The sequence below is a fragment of the Sinocyclocheilus anshuiensis genome, unplaced genomic scaffold, assembly GCF_001515605.1.
Source record: "Sinocyclocheilus anshuiensis isolate Anshui unplaced genomic scaffold, SAMN03320099.WGS_v1.1 scaffold118, whole genome shotgun sequence".
Classification (NCBI taxonomy): Eukaryota; Metazoa; Chordata; class Actinopteri; order Cypriniformes; family Cyprinidae; genus Sinocyclocheilus; species Sinocyclocheilus anshuiensis.
In genome coordinates this window covers 399,694-417,181 of record NW_015546020.1, presented here as the reverse complement: position 1 = coordinate 417,181, position 17,488 = coordinate 399,694, and the positions used below count along the sequence as shown (strand labels likewise).

Here is a 17,488-nt window from a genome sequence, read left to right as displayed (position 1 = left end):
GCACCAAGAGCTTGTAACACTCCAAAGAGAAAGGAAAACTTGAAATCGCATCATATGACCCCTTTAAACTTTAAGACTGCTGCTTAACTCTATTAGTTAATCAGTAATATTGTTTGCAATATTGCAAATTTATATATTCATTATAATGAGCTTTAGCACTGCACACAATGTTTGTCCATGCGATGTGAGATGGCACACAGCTTTAATTTTTTATTTTTTTTTGTTCAATAATCATTGATAATTGAATTCTTGAATTGAAATGTAAAACCACTTTAAAGCCAAGTCTTATTTCACCCGTGGATTTAGACAATATTTAACATTCAATTTAACACTGTCAGACAACAACCTGTCAAACATGATCAATGTTAAATGATGTAAATTAAGTATGTATTCCACTATTAAGGGCATTTAAAGTCTCCATAAGAGCCAGGAGAGCATTTATAATAATATTATTATTATATTATATATTATATAATATTATTATTAGATCAGACTTTTTACTGAACAGTCGAAGACCATGTTTCATGTAAAATTTCTATAATGAATGTAACCAGTGGCGAACATTTTTATTTTTATCATCCAAATTTCTCGTCAATTATTCTAGTTTTGTGTAATCAGAGATGGGCATAAATACATGAAAATGTATTTTAAATAAATATACAAAATATTGTGTGGAAAAATGTATTTAAATACAAATACAAAATACTGTGTGGAAAAATGTATTTAAACAAATACAGTATTTTTTTTTTAAATACACAAAATACATGTGAAATTGGCCATTAAATGTAGGCATCCCTATAGGCTGAAATCTATCTGAACCTATAAACTTTTGTTTCCATTTTACATACCTCTTCCCTTCCCCTGCCCTGTAGGAAATACAAAACTACAAAACAAAATAATAATAATAATAAATAAATAAATAAACTTTTTATATTTATTTCATGTAACGTTTTTGTTGTATATAAAGTTGTTTATTCAAATTAGAAAATGTATCTAAAATGTAAATTTAAAAATTAGAATTAATTTTAATAGCATTTAACACTAGCCTATTTGCTAACAGTTTTTTTTTTATGAACAAAAAACCAAAAGCTGAAGATTTTTTGTTGTGTACCATTCATCAGTGTTTGTATCAGTATTGTAATCAACAATCAGCATTGTTCAATCAGTATTGCTCAATTTAATTTTAAACTTGTTCTTTTTGTTCTAATGTCACAAGTCATAATCTCAAGTTTACTGGGTTTTACAAAAATCTTTGATGCTTTTGTGTGGGTTTAAGTAGTGTAGCTACTCAAAAACATTTTCATACATCTCCTCCAAAATGACCCACAACCTTATCAGTTTATATGTTCTCACGAAACGATTGTTTGACAAACTACTCGGCAAACTACTTCCTCTCACCGCTGTTTTCTGATGGTTTGGAGAAACCTGTCGTTTCACAGAATTATACAATGGCGAGCAAGTGTGAAAAGTGTCAAGTAAAGGAGGGCGTACACGGTGCGATTTTTGCTGTCGTACGAGCTCGCAGGCGATTTTTTTCTCTCGGGAGAAAATCGCAGATGCTCGCATGGTTGCGACTCGTACCGTGTGAGAAGAATTACGGGCCGATCCGAGACGTTACAAGCACCTCCCGTCCTCCCGATAATTTTCAAACATGTCAAAAAAAATCGGATGCTGTCGGTTTAAATTCGTGGCGTATGTGCGGTTGAACGAGACGATTTGGCGAGCCATTTGAAGTTGACCAATCAGAAGATGACAAAAACCATATAGTCTATAATAATTTTAGTTTAATTATACAGTTCTATTTTTTATTTGTTATTCCGAATGTGCCAAATTTGCCGTTCAGCTTTATGAATGAATATACCTGTTGTATTTCCGGCAAAACGAGCAGAAATTCAGAAATGGCCTACTCCCTCGAGTTCTTTATGAAGAACAGAAAGTCCATGCTTTTCTCTGCTTTTCAGCCATTCTCTTTGCCATGTCCTTTGTCTTCGTTTTTTTTTTTGGACGTCACAAGCAGCCTGCCACAAAGAAAACTACATCCTCAGAATCCATATTTTTATGAATGGCGCAGTTCGGTTGATTAACCCCAAACCTTGCTTACTCGAGGTATGTGGTTCCAAAAACGCGTCCGGGAATAAGTTCATTCAACTCCGAGTATGTTCCTGATTAAGTCACTATGGAAACGGACGCTAAGAAAAAGCGCGCCATGCTGTTTCTTTCTTCTTCTTTTGTTCAGTGGTCGTTTACATGCTTAGTGCATATCGCCACCTAATTGATGGTTGTGCAATCATTTAAGTATGCTGAAGTGTTGCTAGTATGTGCGTGTGATTCTCTCTCCCTGTGTGTGTGTGTGTGTGTGTGTGTGTGACACAGGCACAGGTTCCTCCTATCCTAAGAGTTAATTAATAGTTAATTAGAGCCACATTATTAAGAAACTGGCAGCATCTGTATCAGGGTGCATCTCTCTCATTGTGTCTTTCTACCTCCATGATACTTGACTCTGCAGTCCACCCTACCTAAGGATTAATTGCATACTGTAAACGTATGTACTGTATGCGTGCTCAATGTTTTATTTTAATATTACTATCTACATATTCAAAGTAAAGTTCACTACAAATGTCTACAGTACTATGGCTATTGCTATAGGTTTTTGATGTGTTAGACTATATTGCAAGTAGCCTACATCAGTTTTTTACCCTAAATCCCACTGATATTTCAGTCATGCAATTCAGTAACAGGCTTGTTAACACTTAAGTTAACCAATTATCATGAAGCAATGACATTTTAAAATATACTGGGGTTCTATGCTAAGCTTACAACTGTTTAATACAATGTAGGCTACTGTCAAAAAAAAAAACAGGAGCTAACTGGCAGAAGTAGTGTAAAAATGACTTGTGCTAGCTGTATTTTGTTTTCTTCTTACCTCTGTGGCACTAACTGTTCTCCGCTGCAGCAGCCGAATTTAAACCTTTTGAAAAGAGTTCAGTTAATTTTATGCATTTAGCAGCGTCGAACTTAAAGCCCTTTTTTTCCCCTTTCCCAAAGTTTGTCTGCACCACCTTTCCTTTTTTACAGTCCATTATCTAGCTTTTACTAGCTCGTGTAAAGCCCTTTTTTTCCCCTTTCCCAAAGTTTGTCTGCACCACCTTTCCTTTTTTACAGTCCATTATCTAGCTTTTACTGAAAATTAGCTCGTGTTGCAATCTCTCTGATGACGTGCTTGATTTTGACTGAACGGTTCGTTTGGCCCATCTCGGGACCAGGCGGCCGGCCGTTACCGACTGGGCCAAATGCTTAACATTTATTTATTATTAACATTATTATTATAATAACCATAGAGAAATTGTGCAAGCGATAAAAACACGTCCTATGAGCTGTTGGCCCGTAAAAACTATTTTATTCATATATATTTAGAACAAATCTGACCGGCCCACATTAAACAAAATGGTCAGGCCCCTCTGGCATTTGCCAGAATTGCCAGATGGCCAATCCACCCCTGCCCGGGTATGTCACATAACCTGCTTTCTGGAATACATACACCCCAGATTTGCTGTGTAGAAAGTATAAAAAGGCGGAAGTATAAACAAGGCTTCAACTGCACAAACCGCTTCCACTACGAGAGAAAGCGGCAGCTGCGCGGTGATTCCACTGCTTGCCGCATCCCGTGTGAAAGGGCCTTTAAAGGGTTAGTTCACCCAAAAATGCAAATTCTGTCATTAATTACCCACCCTCATGTCGTTCTAAACCCATAAGACCTCTGTTCATCTTCAGAACACAAATTAAGATATTTTTGATGAATTTTGAGAGCTCTCTGACCCTCCCATAGACAGCAGTGTAATTACATCCGCGTGACCCAGCTGACACAGAACAGCATACGCTGTTTGCGTTCAGTGGATATTCTCCAAAATGGCACCAGGGTGATGCGGAGGAGACGAATTGTTGAATTAAGTCATTATTTTTGTTTTCTTTGCGTACAAAAGGTATTCTCATAGCTTTGTAAAATTACGGTTGAACCCCTGATGTCACATGGATTATTTTACCGATCTCCTTGCTACGTTTCTGGACCTTGATTGTGGTAATTACACTGCTGTCTATGGGAGGGTCAGAGAGCTCTCAAAATTCATCAAAAATATCTTAATTTGTGTTCTGAAGATGAACAGAGGTCTTATGGGTTTAGAACGACATGAGGGTGGGTAATTAATGACAGAATTTGCATTTTTGGGTGAACTAACCCTTTAAGTCAGAAATGTAGGCCTACTTGTGCGCGCGCACAAAAAAACTGACTGCCAAAGTACGAGTGTGAACTTGAATTTCCTTTCACAGCATACTGCACTTACAATAAGTGCAGCACATCACACTATTACTCAACCATCCGTCCATGCTTCTTTATCCACTCCAATGTTTTCCCACTTAAAGCTGCATGGATATATTCACACTTGATTGAACTATTCACACTTTATATCATCGCCACAATATTGTCATATCACCCAGACCTAACATGCAGTAATGCTTTAAACATTTGACAAGCTAGTTGATGAAAAACAACAACCGATTATCAAAACTGATTGACAAACACTATTTTTTCCCTTGTCAGTGCTCTTTTCTTCTTTCATGTTAACTGAAGGCAAATCTGAATGATGCCCTATTTTAACTTTAATCAACAAGTACAATTGACCATGACATCCTCACCTCATCTTATTCCAGAAAAGTCACTCACCCAATGCTGGATGGAGTTGTACAGCTGCAGCTCACGTGATGAATGTTGGGGTTGTGGGGAGTTCATGTCTGAACTTAAATCAGCACGCTGATAAAGAGGTTGACTGGCACAAAGTATTTTATTTTGAAAATACTAATTTTAAATGCATTTAAATACAAATTACATTAGATTTTTGCCGAAGGCTTTAAAATACAAAATACTATTTTGTATTTCAAATATGTATTTTAAATACATGTATTTGAAATACTGCCCATATAGGCAACATAAGGTAACATAACTGATTTTACACAAATTAAACTTGATTCTTAATACTGTGTTTGGAAAACAAACCATTTTTTTTTCTGCTGAGGTTTTTGTGAGGAGTTTGGCATATTACAGTACTTCAGCTCTGACAGTGCAGTCTTTTCTGAGAACTTTACAAAAATAAGCATGATACACTTCTAACTTCTGTAGCAAACATTTTAAGATTATAATACACATGTATGCACATTATAATAATAAATGCATATTGTTTTTTACCAATAAATGCATATTAAAGGAAAAATTCACCCAAAAATGAAAATGTGCTGAAAATGTAGTCACCCTCAAGCCGTCCAAAATGTAGATGAGTTTGTTTCTTCACTGGAACATATTTTGGAGGTTATTACGCATTATTATGGATTAAGAACTTATATTTTGGCCAGAAGCTACAGGTTCAAGTTAAAACACCTTAATGATTTTACCTGGTTCTGTCCCTGGACTTTTATGTTTAAAGGGGTCATATAATGCGATTTCAACGTAACATTTCCGTCTCACGCTTGAGGTATTCGGCCAATCACAACGCACTGGATAGCTGGCCAATCACAGCACACCTCACTTTTCAGACTGATGAGCTTTGTAAAAATCTACGTGTTTCAGAAAGGTGGGGCATAGAGGACAAACAGTAATGTACAGTATGTGGAAAATAATGTTTTTTGAACCTTAAACCGCATAAACACATTTCATTACACCAAATACACAAAATAATGTTCTTTTTAGCAGCATCATATGACTCCTTTAAGTTGTATTCCTGTTTCCTGTCACGTTTGTGGGTCCTTTGTAGTTTTTCTTGTTTGATCAGTCCCTGATTGTTATATTCCCAGCATTGTTAGTCCCTACTGTGTGTTTCCTGTGTTCATTGTTGTCTCATGTCCTTCTGGCTGTTTTTTCTATTCACTGCAGGATTCACTGGTGCTCTAATGCTAGATTTCTCCAAAGCTGTTCTGATGAAGAAACAAACTCATCTACATCTTGGATGGCTGATTGGATGGATGAGTTTTAATTTTCATGTGAATTATTCCTTTAAGTGTGCTTAAACACCCTTCAGTTGCTTAATATACCAGTAAAAAGCTTATTTAGCATCCAGTAACAGTTCTGAAAATATATAACAAAATAACATTTGGCATTTGGTTGCTGCTTCTCTCCACCGTGTCTTTCAGTGCAGTTGTTGCAGGTTCAAATCCTGATATTCAGAGTTTGATCAAGGACACAGTGGTGAGATTTCATAGATCAACCCTTGCAGGATTTGAACCTTTAACAACAAATGTATGATGCCACAAACAGACAAAAGCACAAAGCTTAACTTTAATATAAAAGGATTTCTGCTGAAAACACCAGTTTAACTTTTTAGTACAGTGAATCTTGGGAACAACAGCATACTGGTGTTTTCATCAGGGGTCTGCCCGTGTAGAACTGTAAAGTTGCTAATACGAAAATTCTAAAGATGTAACTTTAGCACCTTTAATAAACACTGACATACTGAAAGAAACCTCAAGCACTCTTTGTGCTATTGGAATTAATATTTTTCTCTGTTTCTTAATGAGAAAGCCAACATGTTGTTTGATTCTGTCTGTTTTTTTTTCTGATAGACTGTATGGCCTTCAAAACCTTTAAACATTATGCTTTTAAAACTACTCTAAACTTTCTGGTCAGGCTTTCTCAAACTTTAATCATTTAGTTGCTAATTTACGGTTTGTCTATTCTGAAGCTATGTTACATAATAACAAAAAAAAATAGGCTACATTTTTATTATTTAAATCACTTAAAACTGAATTATAGCCAATTAGTTTGAATTTTAATTAGCTGAATTTTGTTTCACTGGCATCAGTACTGAATACTGAAATCTTGGTATCATGACACTATTGGTTTCCCAACTTTTCTTTATGTTCCCTTTAAATGAAAGTATCAACATAATAAAGTTTCTGTGATGTCTCATTGGCAGCCCCAGTTTCAGTCTGATTCATTGGCAGGAGTCATCAACAGGGTCTTTTTCCATCTTCAAGAAAACAGATTCACAGAAAGTAAAACAAATGAACAGGATTGATGTTTGAGTTGCACAAACACAAAAATACTTGATGAGTGCTATTGAGTGTTTCTCTTCACATTATTGATTAAAATGAACTATTCAGGAAGAATTTGAACATTTCTATAAAATAGCTGACAAATAATAAAAAAAATAAAAATAAAATGACTTATTGTGACTTCTAATTTTGCATTTGAAAATCTGTATTAATCTTTCCTAAACAGCCTGCACAGTATAGTATTGACAAGTATTAATAGAGTAGTATTGCTACTCTTACTTGCTGTGCTAATAAAGCTGTACTTTTTTTTTTGCATATTATGTGTCATTTGGATTTAGGGGTAATTTCTATTTTTTTTCCCCTCAAGGTCTGCTTCTGTAGTAACAAAAACATTTGTTAAACCCTGATCCTAGACTTGGGTTGAAACTGCTTGGTAAATATAATAATACATAGCCTATATTATTATCATTAATTACAAAATGTATTCATACCACTGTTTCCTTATCAAGTAGCTAATACAGTATGAGAGCAGCGCTGTCTTGAAGAGTCAGTTATTTCTGATCTTTTATATGCAATGAATTCTGAATCAAACCACACAAAAACAACTGGTCAACTCACAGATCTGAAACTGTATTTTGCAGACAGGCAGATTCATTGTAGTATCTTACCTGATTACTGAACTGCATCACCATGTCTGTAACATCGCCTGTAAACAATAACAAACTCCATTAAACGCACACATTGCTTTGGTTAATTAAAGATTCTCACATTTTCAATCTTGTTGAAACCATCTGTATGTCATACTCACTATGTTGTCCTGCTTGACGTTTGCGATAATAAATCACACCAGCAGCAACGAGCAGCAGAACAAGAGCAGCTACACCAGCACATAGGGCTACTACTATTCCTGCTACAGGGGCTGAAGACAGACCTGAATTGGAAACCGCTAAAGACAGACAGTTATTATTATTTTGTGAGTGACGGATAATGAACTTTAACACCGTGTCTACACCAAACCGGTGTCATGTCAAGCTCACACTAGACACGACTGTTGCAAATCCATTCCACCTTCGTGTCAGAAGTAGCTCGAGCGCTTGCAATACATCAGAAATAGAATGTAACATCAGTTTACTGTCCGAGATTTAAAGGGTCATGAAACCCCCCATTTCAGCACTGGTTAGTTCTCACCACAGTTTTAAAAAACGCTAAAAAAAATAAAAAAATAAATAAAAAAGTGGGCACGGTGCGGAGGGGGAAGTTCGGTTATTGTGTCAAATGTTGTCAATTTCAATGGGTCAAATGGTGACAGAAAACACGTCTATTGAGGTGAAGAAGAGACCTTTCATACTTAATTTTAAAATCCGAAAAGTTCATTCAGGAAAACAACTTGAAAGCAGTCGGCAATACATGGGCTGCATGCCACATTCTTCCAATCACTGACACCGCAAATAAGGTCATTAAGCAAAGGCAGATTAAGAACAGTGCGAAACGTGAAACAAGATAACCCAAGATTGTGTTTTCACAGGGTTTAGTTTTAACTATTTCAAGTCCCAAGTCCACTTTGTCAAACAGACTACAGTGAAAACATTTACTAGGTTGATTAAAACATTTCAAACTGTTTTCTAAGGGTGCTTTCACACCTGGAGATCGATTGCTTTGTTCCGAAACAGGGATTAAAATTATTACAATGTTGCTTTTTATTCTTGGTGCGGTTCGCTTTCACATGGCAAAGTTTCCAAACGGACCAAATTTGTTAATACACGTCACGCGCGAGTAAACTGTTCTCTCATTGGTCAAAGTTCCACGGTTTGTTTTCCGGGATTCCACTAGCTGTCACAGCTGTCATGTCCGGATCAAGCACCTCCCGCTCTCTCTGGTGAAGCCAACAAGAGGGGGGTGAATTTTTTTTATAACTCATCCGTTTAAATTATATTAAGCCTTAAAGTTCTGCATAATTAAGGGCGTGGCCACTTGAGTGACAGGTGGATTGCCGCTGCTGACACTGCCGTCGAGCTAGGTGTGCGTGGTTTCAGCAACCTGCTCCCGCCTCTTTGCCCATTTTCGATTATCCTGGAGTCACGCGTGGTGACGCGCTGCAAAGATGGCGACGGACCGCTCCGCCCACTTTGAGCTTCAAAAAGGCTCTTCGGAAATCTACAGGTGACGTCACGGACACTACGTCCATGTTTTTATACAGTCTATGGTCAGGATGGAACGACAACAGCTTCGCGGGCTTATTGTTTGTTTTTTTTGTAGATGTTATATTAATTTATCACTTTGAGCAGAAGTCCAGGATTCATCGGGAAAACATTTTTTAAATGCACACACTAGGAAGAAGAGCAATAAGACGGCATTATAAAATGAAAAAGTGCTCTTTGATTTTGAATGGCGAAGACGTGCTCACCCACAGACATTCACAGGTTCATTTTGAAGTATTAGAAAAACAACAAAGCTAATGCTTTTCATGGAACTTACGTAATTACCCATTATACATTGTGATATAGCCTGGTTCGTTGGTCCGTTAAATCGGACTGCTTTCTGACTACAACCGAACCGCTCCAGAGTTCGTTTTCAATCGAGCCGAGACCACCTCGTTCAGGTGATCTCGGACCAGGGGCGTGTCTACGTGGTGGCCAGGGGTGGCACCGGCCCCCCCTGAAATTTGGCTGGCCACCAGCCAAATTTCCCCAACCCCATTCTTAATTATACGTGTTCAGGCTTGTTTTTAGTGCATTTCTAACTGCATCTGGCAGTGGCGGAGTTGCCGATAATATATCCCCCCCCGGCCACCCTCTTTTGAGCCAGTGCCCCCGACTGGCCCCCCCATTTAAAATGCTCTAGACACGCCCCTGTCTCGGACCAATTGTTTTGGCGCGGATCCGAGCGCAATTGCCGTGTTCACATATGCCCACACGAACCGAGCTAAGGAGGGAAACGCGCCAGGTTCCTAAACAACAGGCCAGGTGTGAAAGCACCCTAAAACTGCTCAAGGGGAAAGGAAATAAATGGCCAAATGATACTCACTAGGGACAGTGACACTGAAGCTCTTTATGATGCTAATTCTGCTGCTGCTGCTGATCTGTAGTTGATAGAGTCCAGACTCTGTGATTGTGATGTTTGTGATGGCCAGAGATCCAGTCTGATGATCCAGCTTCAGTCTGTCTCTGAATCTCCCATCGCTATATTTACACTGAACATCTGTACAGATAAAACTGAGATCTTCAGTGATTTGAGCGATGCGGATGTCATTAAAATACCATCTAATCTCCTCTTGTTGGTTTGTTTCAACATCAGTGTGTAGAATGACTGAATCTCCTTCCATCACTGACACACTACTCACTGCATCAACATAACCTGAAGAAATGAACATAATTATAAGCCAAAAAAATATATAAAATAGGAAAATGCTGTGAAAATGTCCTTTTCTACAGATATATACATAAAGAGACAGATAGTTTTCATTTCACATAGTGGATCAGACACCTACGAGATCAAAGATGAATATATTTTGTGAGTTTCATCACTAAATAACACTCACCAGTGACATCAACAATGAAGCTCCTTATGATGTTGAACCGGATGGTGGTTATCAGCAGATAATAGAGTCCAGTGTCTTCACTTCTGGTGTTTGTGATGGTCAGAGATCCAGTCATATGATTCAGCTTCAGTCTGCCTCTGAATCTCTCGTCAGCATATAAACACTGAACATCTGTACAGATAAAACTAAGATCTCCATTGATTTCAGCGATGCGAATGTCATTAAAAAGCCATTTCATCAAATAATTTGTGGTTTTTACTACACCGGGATCTAAAGTGACAGATTCTCCCTCCTTCACTGACTTTCTCTTCATTTTCTCTCGTTCAGGAACATCTGAAACACAAAACAGCTGCTGGAGGATCTTTTGCTGAAACCAACAAACAAACTACACGACATGAAAGAACTGTGGATCAGATAAGGAACATAATGACTCACCATAGACAGAAACACTGAAGAGCTGAAGAAGACTGTCGCTGCTGCTGTTGATCTGTAGTTTATAGAGTCCAGAGTCTGTGGTTGTGATGTTCATGATGGTCAGAGATCCAGTCTGATGATCCAGCTTCAGTCTGTCTCTGAATCTCTCATCAGCATCTTCACACTGAACATCTGTGCAGGTCTTATTGGGATCTCCACTGATTTCAGCAATGTGAATGCCATTAAAATACCATCTAATCTCCTCTTGTTGGTTTTTTTTAACATCAGTGTGTAGAGTGACTGAATCTCCTCGCATCACTGACACACTCACTGCATCAACATAACCTGAAGAAATGAACATACAGGTGCATCTCAATAAATTAGATAGGCCTATATTTTAGATTTGCTTAGTATATTTTTCTCTCATATTTTTGAAACCTTTGGGAAGTCTGAATTTTAAATACTTCATGTCAGTTATAGTTTTTCTGCATAACATTACTTAGTTTGAATCATTGTAAAAGTTAAAAAGAAGTATATAAATACTCTTTGCATGGCAATCACCCTGCAAGGCATTTGTTCCAGCGGAGTAGTACCATGTCTAATTTGACTGCACAGCTAATGGTTTTTAATCAGGACTGTATTTAGTAGAATTACATGTGTTCTGCTTGGACAGAACAAAACCTTCGCACACTGGCCTTAGTGTTTGGTGGGAGTGTGGTAAAAAAAAATATATTAAAAAAAAGGATCTAAATGTTGTTGTGCTCTTGAACAAGGCGTTTCATTACAAAACCTCTTCATAGGTGATGCACTGTATTAAACATGTAAACAAGACAATTGTGCTAATTTATTCTTTCTACGTTTTTGTCATCATCAAATGTGGTCTAAAATGCAGGCAATCACTACATTTTCACTGCTGTACTGCACATCAACAGCAATCAGACGTGATAGTCTTATTACACATTTTAAAATGTCTAAAAATCGCATCTGGACAGCCTCCATTGCAGCGGCACCACCTCCATCCCCAGCATCATTGTTAACAAAAAGGTTACGTGTCAACCGAAGACACAGGCAAAGCGTAGCAGATATTACAGCAAAGCGGCACCTATCATGTCAACGCATTGATGCCAAAAATGGCGTATTTGCTGTTGATAAGTCGTTCTTTAAGCCATGCTCTCCTATACATGTTAAAAAAAAAAAAACATGGGGTGAAAGTCCAAAAATAACCTGTGAATTGGATGAATTCAATGCAAATGCTGAATTTGCAGTGAGGAGTGGAATTATTCCTTATGAGCGCATTCATCTGAAGTCATTGCTCTTCTGTCCCCGCACGGATGCTACACCCATCATTTTAGATGAGGAGGTACTGACAGAAATGGGTGCTTGTAGGTTTTTTGGGGCATTCGAAGGATTTTGAGGTACAGCTTTTGAACTTCTTTGCTTGTAAACTTTTAATATCTGTAGTGGAGTGTTAAGAAAGAATGTAGCATACACAGTTGTCACAAATTACCCACTGAGGGTGAATTGAGTAAACCAAATGCACTTTATTAACAAAACTATAAACAAATAAATGTATATTTCTATATTTAACAGGGTGCCCCTCTTCAGCTAGGAGGAATTGATTGTGGGGTATTCATGTTGATGGTAAGTGGTCTTATAATTGCTGTACAGCTGTGTCTGTGTGCTAAACACCACATTTGTTAATATAGTCTTGGTTTTGTTTTTTAGTATGCACTCAATGTTACGCTCTCAAAGTCATTTGATTTTGCTGTGGTGAGTTTGCACCAATTTATGGTTATTTGTAAAGCAAAAAGGACTGTGAGAACACTATCAACAAAATGTAAAAAAATTATTAAGATTTCAATTGCTGTCTTTTATCAGTCTGACATACCTATAATCAGGAAGTGGTGGTGATATCAGTTAATTCAGACTTTCCTCTGACAAGGTATGATATTGATAAATACAGAGTTCTGGCATGAAACTCTAGATGGCGCAGTCTGATAGGTCTAACTCAGTCTGACCTAATGACATCATTATCACATGGCACAGCTGATTGGTTCTCTCCTGTATCGGTAGCCAATGAGCTCGCTGCTCAACATTCAAATATTTGACTAGTGCTTGCCGTAGCAGTTGCAGCTTGCTTCAGAAACCCTCCACCTTCCCCAGCTCCACCTGTATAGATCTGCTACGAGGTGATTCATGTATGCTATATGGGGGTTATTTCATGTACATCATATTTTCAGCAGCAATATTTCTTACATGCTCACAGCAGCATGTTGTGGATGTACTGGCAGTAGCAAGTCTCGGTACTTGCTCTTCCGCAGCAGCAGCGTAGCAGATCTATTCCGCCAAGACCAAATACATTAACATTGTCATGTACATTACCATGCCAATCCCTCCGAGAGTTGTCATGCCAGAACTATACTTTTGAATAAAACCTCCATATGTGCATTTCCAGTATGTAGGCAATGTATAAAAAATAAAGCAATGCATGCCTAAAAACACTGTAATGTTTGTCATTTCCCACAGTCAAGTCCCACAACTAGTCACCCAGGAACAAAAACTACCAAATCCAGATGACATGGAAGTCACTCCAACACCAAGAATATTTGTATAGAGGGAATGTATTATGTATTGATTGACTTGTTTATGTATTTACCTTTCCTGTTTCATAAAGTCGGTGTTTATGAGCAGCACTTTATTAATTACATTATTATTGGTATTCTTATATTGCACACAGGACTCGGCGGTGATGAGAAACATTCAGCTGGTCTGTGAGTGGGTGGAGGAGAACCAACACCACTTTGCTGGGAAGATTGAACTGAAGGGGGATGATACCTTGACGGCTATGACAATGTGGGACTTGTTTATAAAAACAATGTTTTGTGAAGGTGAAAGGAATTAAGAAATTCGGGCTACCCTTCCTTTTCACTTTTCAGAGAGTAGAGGAGATGGACTTTTTCTTGCAGGAAATAGGAGACAAAAGAGATATCCGTGTGTCTTGTTTACACAACCCTCACTTGTGAATCTACCAGTGTGGTACTATAATGTAAATATTGATTTTGTTTTGTAAAATACCATTACAATTTTGTGTAAAAAGAAGTGTTGTGTTCTTGAAATACATATTATGATATTTATTATTTTATATCTTCTTATTATAACATTTCATCTAGATTTAAGATTTATATTATGTTAGATGCAAATTTTGCGAATTTAGGTTAATACAAACAAATAAATCCAGCGCAACACTTGTAGGACAGTGGAGTATGTGACTATTAACTTACATTTATCTTCTCCCAAATGTTGGAGTGGATGCCTCACTAATCTAAAAGCACATTTGTTTTTCCTCTAGTGAGGGAAGTGCACATGGCTGGTTTTAGACTACTGGTAACTTATTTCTCTTTTCATTAAAATAGCATAATGCCTATGACATGAAGGTTGAGTCTATCCAAAGTTACAGTCAATATTCCATTTAAATTTACAATATAACAAAAAAAAAATTACAAATAGCCTGTTGGAGTACATGCATTCACATTTACGTATACAAAACAGATTAGGTAACAGAGTCAAACTTTTATTTATTTATTATTATTATTTATTACATGAATTAATCAGATTATTTAGCCTAGATTCATCCTAATAAGAAGAAAATATGACAAGCTGACGTAGATACAAAATTTCAATGGTTGTTAGAAACACACTCATATATAGGGTGACCATATTGTAGTTTTCCAAAAAGAGGACAGTGTGTGTGTGATCAAAAATTACATTATTATATGTAGTGGGGCGGCGTTTGGGTTTGATGGAGATGATCGCCTTTGCTCGGATATTTTATTTATTATACATTAGTTTACATTATGTATTTATAATAATGTATAAATACATTATTATAATGTAATATATTGCATAAATTACATTACAAATGTAATTTATGCAATATTTCAAACCTTTAACCCCCTTGGGAAAATCAACCCATGGCAACAATTTAAAAGTAGTCCAATTCTGTGGAAAAATGCGGCCTTGGCAAGCCTGCATCCAACAAGAGCTGCAGGAGTCAAATTTGACTGATCACAGGTCAAGAGTAAGGAGAAATTTTCAGTCAAATGTAATTTATGCAATATTTCAAACCTTTAACCCACTTGGGAAAATCAACCCATGGCAACAATTTAAAAGTAGTCCAATTCTGTGGAAAAATGCGGCCTTGGCAAGCCTGCATCCAACAAGAGCTGCAGGAGTCAAATTTGACTGATCACAGGTCAAGAGTAAGGAGAAATGACTGACAAGACAATGCTGGAGTATGTGCTGCTCAACAGATCCTGAGCTCACTGACAAATATCTAATCTCGTAAGATGTGCTCCCTTTACACAGAGTGCGTGTGATCGCGAAATCGAAAGTGAAAATGAACAACTCATTCAAAAGAGATTTAAATAGGCTACTCCGCATACTGAGAGCGGCTACTGATGTGGCAAAATTATATACAATATTAGAAGGAGTGGACACGATAATCGCTGGAGTGAAACACATGTTGCGGGAGCAGGCGGCCATGGTCAGAGATTTAGCGGAGCAAAATGAAGGAAACAGCCAAATCCTGTACATTTTGGGCTATTAAGAAATCCCAGCCGAACGCATTTTTTTAGGTCCAAAAAGAGGACATGTCCGGGGAAGTTCATAAGCAGTGTTGCCAAGTCCGCGGTTTTCCCGCGGAATTCGGCTACTTAACACTGTTGCCGCGGGTTGTTGTTCATGTCTGTTGCCGCGGGTTGAAGCGACCCCAATAACGTGATATTTAGTCCCTTGAATGTGAATTTTACTGGAAGATCCCCGCCGAAAAACGTGTATTTTACCTCCGAATGCGATTTTTAAAGGGGAACCCCCCCAAGAAACGCGATTGGACTAGTTTTATTGCGACAACCTGGCAACCCTGTTCATTATGGGCTATTAAGAAATCCCAGCCGAACGCATTTTTTTAGGTCCAAAAAGAGGACATGTCCGGGGAAAAGAGGACATATAGTCACCCTACTCATTCATTATATAATGGGTTAATAATAATCTTTATCTATATAAAAATCTATATTATACAGTATATATATTATACTTAATGGGCCTTTCGCACCGCTGGAACCTTTTCATAGTACCAGAACTAATTGTGGAACTACCCACTTTTTGGAGTTTTCGCACCACCGGAACTGGGTGCGATTTTAGTACCGGACTGCCTTTTTCGAGAACCAAATTAGCTCCTACTCCGGAGCAGGCACCTGCTGTCAGAGAGTGCGTCTCATTCAGACCTGCTGTTTTTGTTTCGTGCAGATGTTTTATGTAGCAAATAAATAAATAACACCTAAAGTCAGACCATTCTGTTTTTGTTTTAAATCCTGAAATTAATCTAAATCAAATCAAAAACAACTGCCCGTGCAGATTATGATTAAAATGCAGTGGTTGCCTCTAATTTCAAATGGCTAGATATTTTTGTTTAAAGCCAGTTTGTTTGTTATAAAGCAAATAGCCAATAAATAAATTTGCTTGAAAATCAGTATCAGAAACCAATTTGCTAGTTAAAAAAAGAAAAGAAAATCTGAATCAGCTATGATCACCGCATCACTAATTAAAATACTAAGTAAAAGGCCTCAAATTTGAAGTACAATCTGGGATGTCTTTTTCTATCAATTCTTCAATAGGTAGATCTTGTCTTTCATAAAGGCCGAGGTCAGGGATCTTGGGCCTAAAAAGGTTGGTGACCACTGCTTTAAATGGTACTGAGAAATAGTTCGCGCAAAATATATAATGGCCTTTCGCACCGCTTCAGTTCCAGAGCTAAATGTACAGTACTAAAGTACTGGGACGATTTTGCGCGAACTATTTCCCAGTACCATTTAAAGGGTTGCATTCGCACCGACAGTGTGTACTAGGAAGTGACGTACGCCGGTCGACAGCGACGTCATGCGAAAGGCCCAGTTTGAGCAATGTTCTTATGAAGTGTTTACCTAATGCCATTTGTCACCGAAACTATACTAACCATGCTGAAAATAATCAACCATAATCATGACAAATATTAGAGAAAATTAAGGTAATATATGCCAGCATCTTGCGCATTAAAACAAACATTTCCTTCCATTACGGTTAAGCTCGCACTGACATTGCCAACGTGCAAGTGTGAACTTTAATTTCCTTGCACCAATCACATCCCACTTTATTACATTCGTCCATGCTTCTTTTTCCACTCCAACGTTTTCCTACTAAAATCTGCACGGATATATTTGCTTACCCCGATAGGTTTTTTTCAATGTAAACTTGATTGAACTATTCACACTTTATATCATCGCCACAATATTGTCATATCACCCAGACCTAACATGCAGTAATGCTTTAAACACATTGACAAGCTAGTTGATGAAAAACAACCGATTAACTATCAAAACTATATATAACAATATTTTTCCCTTATTGGTGCTCTTTTCTTCTTTCATGTTAACTGAAGGCAAATCTGAATGATGCCCTATTTTAACT

At 37.5% G+C, this 17,488-nt stretch overlaps 1 protein-coding gene across 2 annotated transcripts; it reads right to left on the bottom strand.

Moving 5' to 3' along the window:
- Positions 1-5,757: 5,757 nt before the first annotated feature.
- LOC107698576 (carcinoembryonic antigen-related cell adhesion molecule 1-like) lies at positions 5,758-11,327 on the bottom strand. Of its 2 annotated transcripts, none has more exons than XM_016499622.1 (6): positions 11,009-11,327; positions 10,574-10,906; positions 10,060-10,389; positions 7,844-7,981; positions 7,704-7,741; positions 5,758-7,010 (listed from the first exon to the last, which is right to left on the bottom strand). In XM_016499622.1, the coding sequence occupies exons 1-6, from the start codon at positions 11,301-11,303 to the stop codon at positions 6,975-6,977; spliced, it is 1,170 nt and encodes a 389-aa protein (XP_016355108.1). In that variant the 5' UTR covers positions 11,304-11,327; the 3' UTR covers positions 5,758-6,974. The 2 variants fall into 2 exon arrangements, with proteins under 2 accessions (XP_016355108.1, XP_016355109.1); XM_016499623.1 differs by having other exon boundaries at positions 10,060-10,233.
- Between the last annotated feature and the right edge of the window lie 6,161 nt (positions 11,328-17,488).